The sequence below is a fragment of the Gymnoscopelus braueri genome (genome assembly GCF_963280865.1).
Source record: "Gymnoscopelus braueri genome assembly, chromosome: 13".
Lineage (NCBI taxonomy): Eukaryota > Metazoa > Chordata > Actinopteri > Myctophiformes > Myctophidae > Gymnoscopelus > Gymnoscopelus braueri.
Genome location: NC_137615.1, coordinates 16000345 through 16014759, shown reverse-complemented (window position 1 = coordinate 16014759; position 14415 = coordinate 16000345). Strand labels below are relative to the sequence as shown.

The 14415-nt window shown below is 41.6% G+C and overlaps 1 protein-coding gene across 5 annotated transcripts in view; it reads right to left on the bottom strand.

Moving 5' to 3' along the window:
- arhgap44a (Rho GTPase activating protein 44a) overlaps positions 1-14415 on the bottom strand; it is a 46098-nt gene that overhangs the window by 14337 nt on the left and 17346 nt on the right. For 4 of the 5 annotated variants that reach the window (XM_080445986.1, XM_080445985.1, XM_080445988.1 and 1 more), the window contains exons 2-15: positions 12164-12203; positions 11066-11185; positions 10423-10499; positions 8835-8946; positions 8558-8634; positions 7179-7293; positions 6566-6634; positions 6290-6371; positions 5132-5259; positions 3963-4074; positions 2549-2630; positions 2260-2340; positions 1148-1276; positions 592-683 (exon numbers count right to left, since the gene is read on the bottom strand). In XM_080445986.1, coding sequence (XP_080302112.1) covers positions 592-683; positions 1148-1276; positions 2260-2340; positions 2549-2630; positions 3963-4074; positions 5132-5259; positions 6290-6371; positions 6566-6634; positions 7179-7293; positions 8558-8634; positions 8835-8946; positions 10423-10499; positions 11066-11185; positions 12164-12203 — 1316 coding nt within the window. The remainder of the gene's footprint in view (positions 1-591; positions 684-1147; positions 1277-2259; positions 2341-2548; positions 2631-3962; positions 4075-5131; positions 5260-6289; positions 6372-6565; positions 6635-7178; positions 7294-8557; positions 8635-8834; positions 8947-10422; positions 10500-11065; positions 11186-12163; positions 12204-14415) is intronic. The other variant, XM_080445987.1, reaches the window with a different exon arrangement.

Here is a 14415-nt window from a genome sequence, read left to right as displayed (position 1 = left end):
AACCAACTGGTTTACACTGTACAATTCTGAGAGTTAATTTAACTCTGAGAGTGTACAAATGGAACCAAATGGACCCGTACGGGTTAGTTTGGTAGTTTCTACTTACTTTGTATATATTTATACAAAACATACATTAAATGATACGTGAGGGTGCACAGTATGCTTCCCAACAGCACATAAAGTAATTAAAATCAGCCCAGCTTTACCAACTGTAACATTAAAGAGACATTAATGCATTCTTACTCGCAATTCAATTATATTATTGTGAAATTGGTCCTGCAAGTATATTTTTACAGTTTTGTATCTGTACTCAAGAAAAACTATGAATACAGGACTTTTACTTATTTCTACATTGTGGTATTGCTGCTACTATTACTTCTTCTACCGCTGGCACAAATCTTTAAGTACACACATCGATCAAGGGCCATAGAAAAACAAGCAGCAAAATGCGAATCTCCTTTTAGAAACGAGTTGTGCATCCAAGAAAGCCTACGGAGGGAGAAGTCACACTTCCTCCATATGGTGTCAGTATACATATAACTATAACACCACATACAGTAAGTGTCACACTTCAGTATGTGCCATCCTCACCACCAGGGAAGAACCAATCAGCATGCTGGATGATGGGCTCAATGATGCCAACGATCTGAAGCGACACGGTGGTCATCATCTCTGTCATATTCCTGAAAACAACAACAACAACTGTTGAAGGCTGTCACGATAACGCATTTAAGTTCACGCTTAATTGTCACACAAAATAATTACGGTTTAACGATTGAATTGTGTTTTTGGACATTGAACATTGGAGCATATGAACACAACTTAAATTTTCTGTTTAGTTTTTAGGCTTAATAATCACAAATCGCAAACGGCATATAGACAAATAACTTATTATTGACATATTTAATCATTTCAAACATGTAAAAATAGCAGAAATAGCTGATCTACAAGCTTACATTCGTGACGGGTTGTAAGTTTGTAGATCTGCTATTTCTGCTTTTCTAAAATATTTGAAAATGTGTGAACATTTTTCAACATGGAAACGATTATGACCATTATGCAAAAAATTATCGCAATTAGGCGATTATGTAATAATTGTGACAGGCCTACAACTGCTATGATATTGAGTATATGATCGAATACCCACACGTCAAATACGTACACTTCAGAGTGCGTCCAGAGCAGGTTGGGCCCGAGGACAATAGCCATGTTGCCCGGAGTCATCTTGTTGGAGTCTTGGTACTCGGTCAGCTTGGCCAGGAATTTGATTAGGTATCTGAAGGAGCCAAATGAAAGAGGGCCTATCAAGCTACATAGACCAGAGAGCACTATAATCTATTCTCCTCAGCCACACTGTTCAGCCACACACATCCACCGCCCCTGCAGGAGGACTCTGATGGTTATCAATATTTCAACGCATGCTGCCAGAGAGGTTTTAGCCCAGATAGGAGGTCCACACACACTGACAGATATCACACGCATCAGCGAGCGCTTATGTCATGTGTAAACATCCACTCTCAATATAAATATGCTATCAACTTCACCCAATCCTTCTATCTCTATCTCTTATGAACGCTTTAGAATTCCAGCGACGAAAGGGGGTTTCTTTGAAACAGGCATTTCTTTCATGCGGTGTCTCGCGTGCACATAGCTGTAGTGCACGTGATGTTGTTAAGTATTCCATTGATATAAGTAACTGTACACATGGCAGACAAACATTTTTATTCCCCACAGGACTATTCTGTTCCAGACTGTGAGAAGCCATTCATATGTGTAAATGCCTAAGGCTTCCTGGTAAGCACTTAAACCATATACTGTATATGACCCAGGTCTCCCTACTGGGAACCCTCCTTTTTTCTCTCTGTACCAAATCTCTTTGCCGATCTACAAGTTCACAACGCGTCACGTTGCTATCCATTGTGCGCTTGTAGATCAGCTATTTCCACCGAATGTTTCCCTTTTTTTTCATGAGGGTTCATGTGGTTAAAACAAGTGATCTCAATAATCAAATTCTCTCTAAATGTCTACGTGCTCTTGTGCCAAGGTCAAACCGTGTCCTAGTGATGATCAATCAATTCACATTGATTCATTGATAAATAAAATAACAAGCTTAAAGGTATTTTGATTCATCTAAAAGGTCATTTTAGATGAGAATTTAATTTAATCGCTAAGAAGATAATGGATTGGAGTTGCAGCCCTAATGGACTGTACATATTTCCATATATAGGAAAGGGAGATTAGGAGTTGTGAGTGACTGACCTGAAATTGTTTAAGTTGTCTGTAGGGAGTTTTTCACACGCTGTCAGTAAAGCTTGTAGTCTCTGGTCCATATCCGGAACGCTGATATAAATAAAATGACAGGTTACAATGTGCGTGTCAAAACAACTCATTGTTTTTCATGTGAGAATGTTTGAAGAAATATTTTTTACTACTTTCTGTGTCCCCCCCCCCCCCCCTATTTATATTTATTTATTTATTTTACCATGGCACCTAAGGGTGTAACCTAAAATGCTGTGTTCAGGTTCATTAAGGAAACAGCTATACGCACTTGGACGCCTGAATCCACTCATCGTAAAGTTCAGTGGTCATCAGTGGCTCAGGGAGCTCACGGAGGTACGATTTCAGAGCGCCTGAGGATAAAGAAGACCATGGATGGAGTGCGAGAGAGAGAGAGAGAGAGAGAGAGAGAGAGAGAGAGAGAGAGAGAGAGAGAGAGAGAGAGAGAGAGAGAGAGAGAGAGAGAGAGAGAGAGAGAGAGAGAGAGAGAAAATGAGGCAGAGGGAGAGAAGAGGGAGAGAAGAGAGAGAGAGAGACAGAGACAGAGGGTAAGAGAGCGAAAGCAAGAGAGGGAGAGAAAGAGAGGGTAGAATCTCATTAGACCTTAGGGGAGATGTGGTTTTTCTCTCTCGTCAGAAGAATGATTAGGGCCCTGCCCCCACATCCACCCCATCCTACACTAGCAGCTAATGTAGCTGACAGATTCACATTACTCTACACATTGCTGCTTCTAAAGTGGTAGAACGTAGAGAGAGCTTTTAGAAAACCACGTATCAAGGGGCAGATAACAGACAAGACTGTGTGGCAAATGTTATGCTAGTCAAAATAATTCAAAACATTGGATTAGGATGCAGCAGGAGCTCTATTTTCTTTATTTGGATCCCTGTTAGCCAGTGGTGGAAGAAGTACTTTTTACTCGAGTAAAAGTATCAATTGAGATTGGTATCAATACCAATATCAATGTAGAAATACCCTGTTACAAGTAAAAGTCTGGAATTCAAAGCGTACTTGAGTAAAAGTAAAAAAAGTGCTGGTATCAAAATGCACTTAAAGTACAAAAGTAGAAAGTACTCATTATGCAGAATGTCCCATTTCACAAGTTTTCAAATGTTTAAAATGTATGAAAATCTTTTGAAAATTGCAGATCTACAAGCTCACAATGCGTCGCATCGTGAGCTTGTAGATCGGCTATTTTCAAATGGCCGAAATGTATATAGGGCTGAAGTGGTTAATGCATGTTTTGAAATAATTATCAAAATCTACAAAGTCACTAGTAACTAAGGTTTTCAAATAATTATAGTGGGGTAAAAGTACAATATTTGCCTCTGAATTGTAGTGGAGTAGAAGTAAAAGTACCTCAAAATTGTACTTAAGTACAGTACTTGAGTAAATGTACTTAGTTACTTTCCACCACTGCCGTTAGCTGCCATCAAGGTAGCAACTACTCTTCCTGGCGTCCACACACACAACAACACATGACAAGACCTATCACATGTAACAACTACACATCTGAAAAGACTTTCATTATGTACAGTAGATGGGATTTCCACAGAACAGAACAGGTTCTCGCAGACGTGAAGAATTACATCTATCTATCAGTTACGCTACAACAACACGTGACCTCGGAGGGTCGTCGCCATGGCGACGGGCTGTGAGCGAGGCGTTTTGTGTGGGTGCGGTTTAACCTGCGATGGCGTGCGGGTCAGCAGAGTACTCCTGAACATCCATAACTCCACAGTCCAGCGAGGCTTTCAGCTTCTTCAGCTTGGAGGCCGAGGGAGCCACCCTGAACAGCCCCTAAACACCAAACACACAGCAGCGTTATCACATCTGATCATTTAACCCATTAATACCTGAGGCCGATTCTACAAATGCCTTCTAAATCAGTAGTTCTCAAACTTTTTCGTAATTCAAAATGAACATTTTTCAAAAACTTTCAAGATTAATCTTAAATGTTCTAAAATAGCAGATGTACAAGGCACGAAGTGACGTGCTGTGAGCTTGTATATCTGCTATTTTTGAATATCCAACGCTAAAATCTAAAATGACACAGATGCTTTCCCGGTTAGGTATTGACACAAATACAAGCATGTATACATGTATTGATGTACTCAACACTGGTGGATGAACATCTTGAGTTTGTTTTTAAACATCAAACATCTCAGAGATAGATACAGTCTGTTAGGTAACAACGAGGGCTGATTTCAGTGCAACATCAGGCCATATGTGGCTCATTTACAGCATTTAAAGTATCGAAAGCTCCTCTTTCTTGAAAGATATGTGTCAGCAGTGTATCTGTGCGTCTCTGAGCAGCACACACACACACACACACCCGCGCAAATGCATCGCTACAGTACGCACTCGTGTCCGTGTCTATGAACCTTCACATTATGAAATGCTGAGTGTTTATGAAACTCATAGAGAGCACGTCAATTTGGTTCCATTTGTGCCCTCTTTGAGTTACAAATGGATACATTAACACTGAGGTACCCGCAGGGCCCCTTTGTACACTCTCAGTGTTAAAGGGATAGTTAACCCACAAAATAACTTTTTTTCTATCGATTAGTCACCCCATGGAGACTTGAATTCATGGATATTTTTTTGCTTTTGTCGCATTCCTAAGCCAATAATTTGATGACCGGCAGCGGTTCCGGTAGGAGACACAAAGAGTCTCCTTTGTGTCTCCTACCGGAACCGCTGCCTACTGGCCCGTTGGTCATCAAATTATTGGCTTAGGAATGCGACAAAAATATCCATGAATTCAAGTCTCAATGGGGTGACTAATCGATACAAAAAAAGTACTTTTTTGGGTGAACTATCCCTTTAAACTAACACTCAGTATTTTGTGGTATACCTCCTCCTGCATGCCACACTCCAGCAGCATGGTGACACAGGCCTCGATGGGGAAGGCGATCTCTCTCCCGCTGATGTTCAGATGTTCCTCCAGAGACTTGCCATAGGACGGCTTCTCCACCCACGCCTCTGCAACACAACACACTGGCTGTTATTTCTAGAGAGCAGAGCGGAGCAACACTGTCAATGCAATGAAGTACAGCAGGGGTCTTCAACAGGGGCTCCGGGACCCCTAGGGGGTCCTCAGAGTTACTACAGGGCCAAATCTTTGTGTGATAGGATGTTTTTTTTATTATCATTAACCCCTTGAATCCTATAGCTTCCCTATTCTGAGTAGAACTTTAGCCGAACTTATTTTCGGCAAAGAGGTTTGGTGTAGACATAAACTGAAAAACCTATGTTGCTATATCAGTGGTGCTCAAACTCTTTCATGTCAAGGACCCCCAAAATTACATGTATTTGGCCATGGACCCCCATCTCAAAATAGTTTGTTCCAGGGACCCCCAGAGGCAAAAATTTTAGTTAAAATTGTTTGCTTAAAAAAATATATATAAAAGATTTGCAGAAATGATTTTTCAAAAATATCAGATCTACAAGATCCGTGCTATGGGCTTGTATATCTGCAATTTTTTTATAGCCAAAGTATAAAATAATGGTTAAAATCTAAAATGACGCTTTCGTGGTTTTAATTGGTTAAAAAGAACAGGGAACTGGCTGATGTAAATAATTAGTTTTTCCCCCATTACAAGCAGGAATTGTGTGGAGAGAGAAGGTGAGTGGAAATCATTCAACAACACATGCTCATTCTGTAGCTTTGTAGCTGCTAGTCTGATGTTAAAGCCAGCTCAACTTTATTTTGTAGCTTTGTAGCGAGCATCAAAAGCTACAAGTGTCGGGCGTTAGTTTGTGTCTTCATGTCGCTGGCTTCATTGATAATGAATGGTAGCATGTTAGTTTGTAGCTGCCAGTATAAACGTAGCATTACCCTTCAGTGTATACTTGGACACACACACACACGCACACGCACACGCACACGCACACGCACACGCACACGCGCACGCGCACACACACACACACACACACACACACACACACACACACACACACACCACAGCACGTATCAGAACCAGAATCAACTGATTTATGACGTACGGCTCACCTTGGTGGGCTTTAATCTGGGGCAGGATACTCTGAAGAATCTCTAATGACTTCCTGTGATACTCTGCCTGTATTTCTATCAACTGCAGGGGGAACGAACACAAACAATATAATACAATCTTTTACAGTAATGAATCTATCTATCTTATCTATTACGTGCAGTTAAAATCTTAACTGTAAGATTAAGGGGGACATAACAAATGTCATTTGAATACAATTAATTGTAGCAATATTGATGCGCAAGAAGAGATTAAAGATAAGAAGAAGACATATTCACCGTCTGAAAGTAGTTTGCATAGTCTATTTCTTTGGCCACAAAATTGTACATATCCGCCGACAACTGATCCTGGGGAAGAAAGTAGAGCACACCGGTGACCTCCTAAGACATTTCTCACAAATGTATCTCATTGATGTCCCAGATATCTGATATGATTGTGACGTTGTGATCCCATTAAGTCTGTTACCAAGGGAAGGTTATTAATCATGCTTAGCAGAGGAATTGAGGAAGGACATATTGGCAGTGGTGGAAAGTAACGAAGTACATGTACTCAAGTACTGTACTTAAATAACATTTTGGAGTATTTACTGGAGTATTTCAATTTTTTCCCCAATACTTTTACTTCTACGCCACTACATCTCAGAGACAAATATTGTACTTTTACTCCACTACATTTATTTGAAAACTTTAGTTACTAGTTACTTTGTGGTTTACTTTTGGTACTTTAACTATATTTTGATGCCAATACTTTTGTACTTTTACTCAAGTACACCGGACTTTTACTTGTAACATAGTATTTCTGCATTGCGGTATTAATACTTTTACTTTAAAACGTGAGTACTTTTTCCACCACTGCATATTGGTAGTGTCCAGCTCCCGATAGGTGACTCACCCTGCATATCTCCATTCGATTGGCTGCTTCCTCCATCTCCTCTCGGAGGGACTCAGCTTTGGCACCGGGCTGCTGAGTGCTCGGGTGACTGGATGACTTAGATGACTGTTGATATCTGCAAGCATGACATAAAAAGAAAAAAAAGGAAATAGGCATCGCTATTGATAAGTAATTAATGCAGGCAAAATAAATATGCACCATGGCCATGGCACATGCTGGGCAATTGAAAAGGCTCTCAGACAGTCAGCTAAATTATTCATCAGTTATCTGGCTAACTGGCTTGAATACCCCTATATATATAATAGCCTCTTAAAATATAAATTGAAAACATTTAGTCGTAGGCCTACTGTAGTGGGAGAATTGTTTTCTACATTCTACAGTCTACATTGGGATGCAGTGATACATATACATTAATGCATGCAAATCAATGCATCAAAATATAGCAATGACAACATGCTAATGTGAGCTTGGACTTGACCTGAGCTGTGTGGTTCACTGCAGCAGTCAAGTACTGTACTTAAGTAACATTTTTTTGTTTTTATCTTATTTACTGGAGTACTTACAATTTTCAATAATTTTACTCCTACTCCACTACATCTCAAAGGTAAATATTGTGCTTTTACTCCACTATAATTATTTGAAAACTTTAGTTACTAGTTATTTTGTAGATTTTGATTATTATTACAAAACCACTTGCGACCAATACTTTGGCAATTTGAAAATAGCCAACGTGTCGCGTTGTGAGCTTGTAGAACTGCTATTTTCAAAGGAGTTTTATAATTTAAACATTTGCATAATAAGTACTTTTACATTCGGGGCTTTAAGTACATTTTGATGCCAATGCTTTTGTTCTTTTACTCAAGCAAAGCAAAGCTTGTAACAGACTATTTCTACAATAGGGTATTGATACTTTTACTTAAGAAAATGTGAGTACTTCTTCCATCGCTGGTTCACTGTATGCACGTATAGCAGCGTGTGCTGAGCTGTGAGTGGGGTAGAAGAGTGAGCTGAGCTGTATGGTTTGCTGTATGCAAGTGGCAGCTGTGTGAGCTGAGCTGTGGGGTTCGCTGAATGCACATGGCACCATGAGCCACGCTGTGATGGGTCTATACTGCTGTGGCGACAGAGACACACGCATTGATACAGACAAACCCTGTTCTAGATGGCTGGCCCGTTCGGCGCCACACCTTAACCCATTAAGACCAATTCTACAAATGCCTTGTAGACCAGTCCCTTTTCGTACCAAGGACCAAGAGTTTTCTGAAAAACTTGCTATATAAATTATATAGCTAAAATCTATAATGGCACAGATGCTTTCCCGGTTTTAATGGGTCAAAGGAATTAACAAAATTGAGGGGGAGGAATTGAGTGCGCTTCACCTTGTGCGTGATGAGTCCATGTCCAATACAAGCTTAGCTAAGTGTTTCCTCTGTTTCTGGATGTTGGGAATGTCCACCTAATGACATGGGAAATTAAACACAAGTCCAATAATTAATCCGCAGGATTTACCTCTCACAAAAATATTCACCAATTGTATTTCTGCAAAAAATGGACAGATTAGCTCTGTAATTCAATCTTCTGCAGTCACACTAAGGACAAAGCTGTTATGATAGGTGACATACATTTTGTGCCTGTGGTGTGGTTTGTGTGGCTCACCTCAGCGAGCACATAGAGAGGCTCCACCACGTCTCTCTCGATCTGGTACTCGAACTGGACGAGCTCCTGAGCCAGCCTCTCCTCCGTCTCCCCACACATCCTCAGCATCTTCCTGTATGGCCACATCCCACATCCAATCACAAAGTCAATATCGCTCCTCACATCTAATCACTAAGTCAGCGCCAACATGACATCCGATCACAAAGTCAATAACATCCTCACATCTGATCACTAAGTCAGCAACAACATGACATCCAATCATAAGGGGTGTGCACGTGCATCGTATGTGCACAGCGCTTCTCTCCCGTGGCTGTGTTACACCACAACAATGTTGGTATAAGTAAGAGAGATAAACTGGAAAATATATTTTTGCATGCCAGATAATCAACTAGGAGGCAATAGTTGCACGGCTTCAGCCGAAGGGAGGAGATAATTGGCACAGTGAAAACACGCAGATGGACAGCTTGTGCCTGATTAGTTAGTCTCACTCCATACCGTTGCGGATTCGTATTCCATAGCCTGGAGGAATGGTGGGTCTCAGGCTATAAATTCACAAAAATAACATAGTTGTGATTGATGGATTTGGAAAATGTGGGAATTGAGTTCCTTGGCCTACCGGCAACGCGCACAAGACATTTGACACTGATCAATGTAGTAGTTCACAAGATTAGCCCCGAACACCCCCACACACACGCGCACGCACACACACTCACAGACAAACATGGACACACAGACAGACAGACAGGGGTGAAAGTGATGATCTCCGATGCCTATATACTGTAGCATATATGGCGATAACAGCATCATGACATCCATTCACAGTCAACAACACCACCATCACAGCCAATCACGATGCCAACTAGAAAAAGTGCTCCTCAGAGCACAGGTCTCCGCCAGGTCAGGTAGGTTATTGTTGGCCAGCAATGTTCGGAATTCAGTCACTATAGAGGTGAGTGAAATCTGTAGAAGTTGAGGGATTAATGTTGATGATACAAACAATATGTTGATTTGTGGGAGTGTAGAATATAGTTTTGTGTTAGAGGTACTGTTAATTGTATTGTTATTAATGTGAAATGGCCTGTTATAGTGTTAAAGTCAGACAATTTTGGGGTTGAGGTTCTTTAGTGGCGTAGTTGGGGTGTTTAGGTTTAAGTTTCATGATCAACATCACAGCCAATGACAAAGTCAACAACATCACAGCCAACGATAATGTCAACATCATCACAACCAATCACGAAGTCAACAATATCATCACAGCAAATGATAAATTCAGCAACTACCAAAATTACCCGGCATTACAGCCAATCTGACAGAATTTTAATGCACAAGAGAAGCCGTGAGAACAGACACGATTTCACTGACTCAATAATTAACAATGACTGTGTGCGCACACACACCTACAAGTGTGTGTGAAAGTGCGTGTGACAGCCGGTGCAAAGGCTAATTTACACTTTGTGCCATGGCAGTGTCGTTCGCCAATAATAACTGAAGATCAGCTATTTCTGACAAGTTTAAATTAGGCTTAAGTGTAAGCTCAAGGGTGTGTGCACATATTTGTGTATATATATATTTGCATATATTGACTTACCCAAGTAGGGAGTCGTCTCCTAATACTGCTGCCCCCTCTACCATACATTGTGCCAGGGTGGTGAGTGGTAGCTTTTTCTGATAGCAGAGAGAAATAGTATAGCATTCTTATTGTGTCACATTGAATTATGTCTCATTAACCACTTCAACCCTAGCGATTTTTATCAAAAATGTTTCACGTTTCTTCTAACTTTTTCAAGATTTGTCATAAAAATGTTTTATGTGCTATTTTCAAAATGCCAAAGTACAAAATAGGGCTTAAGTGGTTAATAATTTGTCATGCAACACCTTATAATAACATCATTAATCTCCCAGTGGATGCGGTTGTTTCAGGAGCCAAAAGTGTTGTACGGCAGCAAAAGAAAATCGGATATTTAAATCAACAATAACGACCAAACATCACAAACACATGTCATGTAATGCCAGCCCTTGGCGTCATCAGTCGGGGGTTTGGAGTGACTGTCTGGCGGATGCGGTTACTTACGGCAGTGGTTCTAAAAGTGAGATCCGATTCCGAGGACCACCAGGGGTGCTTGAGGAGTCACGGCTCAGTTAAATTAACACTGAGGATTTCACAGCATAGACTGACTGGGGTCCCAGAGGTAACATTTTTTTATTTTAAAGTTTGAGAATGACTGACTTACGGAGGGTGACTTGACAGATCTCTTCTCCACCTCCGCTCCTTGCTGGCCTTGTAGGCAGGCGGTCAGCTTCTTGTGAGTGCTGTGGGTGACCTGCTTCACCAGATCCAGACGCTTCTCCACCTGGTCCACAAGAGCACCACACACACACACACACACACACACACATCAGAGGGCTTGGCGCATAATGCATGCATACATACACCCGGGAATTAGGACACATGCACGCACGCACACACACAAGCCCCAAGCAAGCAGTGGTGGAAGAAGTACTCCCATTTTTTACTTGAGTAAAAGTATCAATACCACCATGTAGAAATACTCTGTTACATTACAAGTAAAAGTGCGGTATTCAAAATTTACTTGAGTAAAAGTACAAGTATCAAAATATACTTAAAGCACCAAAAGTAGAAAGTACTCATTATGCAGAATGTCCCATTTCACAAGTTTTCAAATGTATAAAAATATTTTTAAAATAGCAGATCTACAAGCTCATAATGCAACGCATTGTGAGCTTTTAGATTGGCTATTTTCAAATAGCCGAAATGTATATACAGTATATACTGTAGTGGGTAATGTACTGTATGTTTTGTAATAATAATCCAAATCTACAAAGTAGCCTAACTAGTAACTAAAGTAATCAATTAATTGTAGTGGAGTATAAAGTACAATATTTGTCTCTGAGATGTAGTGGAGTAGAAGTAAAAGTATAGAAAATTGGAGATACTCCAGTATGGTAAAAGTACCTCAAAATTGTACACAATGTAAAATGTGATGGTGATTTCATCACTGCAGTGTGTATACAAAACCAAAATGCACAGCTATCAGAAACAAATCCGCTGCCATCACACCTTTAATCACATTATTTACACCTCTTCGAATAGACCAGGCTGAACAATGACAAGCTCACAGCTTCCCACAATTGCTAAGAGACCGTCACTTAATCAAACACCTGGCTCGGTCAGGTGTTCCCCTTTGCCTTCTCTGCATGCATACAATTGCACAATGTACCTGCACACGTGCATGCCGTGCAGGCACAGACAAACACACATACACACACACACACACACACACACACACACACACACAAACATAGCTCACCTGTAAAAGATCATCGCTTAACGGCTCTGTTTTTTCAGCCCTGTAAGGATGAAAAAAAAAAACGGTTAGGATTTCGGAGGGTGGGGGAATTTGGCACCACACTTGTAAGGAACATCGATCGCACTTCTAACAACTTGGGATGTGTGAGGGCGTCCGGGTGGTGCAGGGTCAAAGTATCCGGCTTGGCAGGGTATACGTGCTCCAAGGAACACAATTAGCCATGTTCGCGGGTGGGAAGCCGGTCACTGCTCTAATAGCCTCGATCTCCAGGATTTACGTTTTTAGGTTTGCTCAAAAATAAGAGCCTGGACCAGCCTGTTGACGTTCCTGGAATAGGAAGTGTTTCATTTACCCAACCAACCAGAGTGCAGTGGGCGTCGCTCCAAATGTTGTGATGTCAGGGCTCTCAATGCTGCACATTGGGGAGGAGGAGGGGCGCAGGGCGGGCGGGGGCTGACGGACAGATCGGTGAACCAATAGGATCCGGCGGAAATGTTCTCCAGATATTTTGAACCCGCCCCTCTAGACATGATATCAGACTCGCTAGGGCAGCCCCTAGATATAGAAACCTAGACACCTCATTGGCCTCTGCAGTTCGTTGGAGCGATCTGTTTCGTATGGTGGCTGCCATATTTCCGGGGGGCACGGGCACTGGCCAATCACAGCGCGTTGACTACTGGCCAATCACAGCACGTCTTTTCCAGGACTTGTCAGAATCTAGTTGTCCCGCCCCCACCTGCCTCTGATTGGTCTACCGGACGCCCCCTTCTGTGACGCGCATGGAAGTTTCCAGCTTGCCCCCCGGAAGCAGAAGCGCGCCCGCCATACACGCACGCCATTTGTTATTCAAAATGCTATCATGGTTGTTTTTGTGATGACCAGTGGTGGCATTCTGCCCTAACAGATTCATTTGGGTTCATTTTTACACTCTCGGCCCCTTCCTTTTTTCCCCTCTACACCAAATCTACAACCCATCCCATTGTGAGCTTTTAGATCTCCTATTTTCACAGAATGTTCGCCTATTTTTGCTGAATGGTCACCTTTTATGACATGTCCCGGAATAGGGACGCCAGGGTCCATGTGGTTGACTGTTAATCTGAGGATTTTACTGTGTGGGCCAGTCTCTCAAATACCCAAGGGAAGAAGGAACTGAACTGTGCACCTACAGTATGAGAACATACATCTGGGGTAATCCTGAGATGAAATATTTGCACTGCTTCGCTATGAGCTCATGATGACACATACATACAGCGTATATAGCTTTGATTAGTATATTATAATACCTCACTGGGACTCTGAGGCCCTCTCTATAAGACTTACATCAATCCCTGTTGCATTGTGTCTTTGCCAAAACATTTCCCAATACCACTGAGCAGCTGAATGCTTTAGATTGAATAAAGTCCCAGCTGTTTTGTATTATAAGTATAAGTTCCATTGAGTGTATTTTTTATATGATAAACTCCTGCGAGACTGGTCAGGACTCATCTTGCATGGGCCAGATCCAGATGTGCTGTGTGCGTGTGCGTGTGCATGTGTGCGTCATCACAGATCCGCTTGTCCATGCATGCGCGACCTATATGAGCAGGACGGTACGCATCATCAGCTGTCAATCAAATCCGTGACCGCGAGAGAGCCTTCATTCTAGGAATGAAACGATCACACAGTGCACAACACTGGACCAGTCTGAAGCTGCATGGAAAACTGGCTTTTCTTCCCTTTGCAAACCACTCACTGTCACATTCTGTCCCCTCAAATAATACCATTGTTGAGGACGTTCTTACTTTCACCATTAAAGCTTGTTTACAAGTGCTGCCGACCAAGTTCAACTTGGCAACCTGGTACACATCAGAACATGACCCATACTGTATCCTACACCCAGTACCACATGACAAAGAGACAGTCGAACTGAACACATCTTAAATGGCTGCAGCCACTATAAAGGACATTGCCAGACATGACTGTCTGGTTCATCTGGTCTCAGACAAGATCAGAGAAGTACAGGAAAGGACACCAAAAATGTATAAACACAGCACTGTAAAACTAGACTGGTTTGATCACAACGACACACATGTCAATTCACTACAAGATATTCCAAATACCCCAGATATTGTGTTCATTATTGAAATTTGAAATTTGAAATAGGCTGCCCATTTGATTTGTATATGGACACTTATTGTTTTACATCCAAACTTATGAAATATCAGCCTTTGGTGGAACGTATTATGGCCTTGGGATATATCTGTCAACTTTGG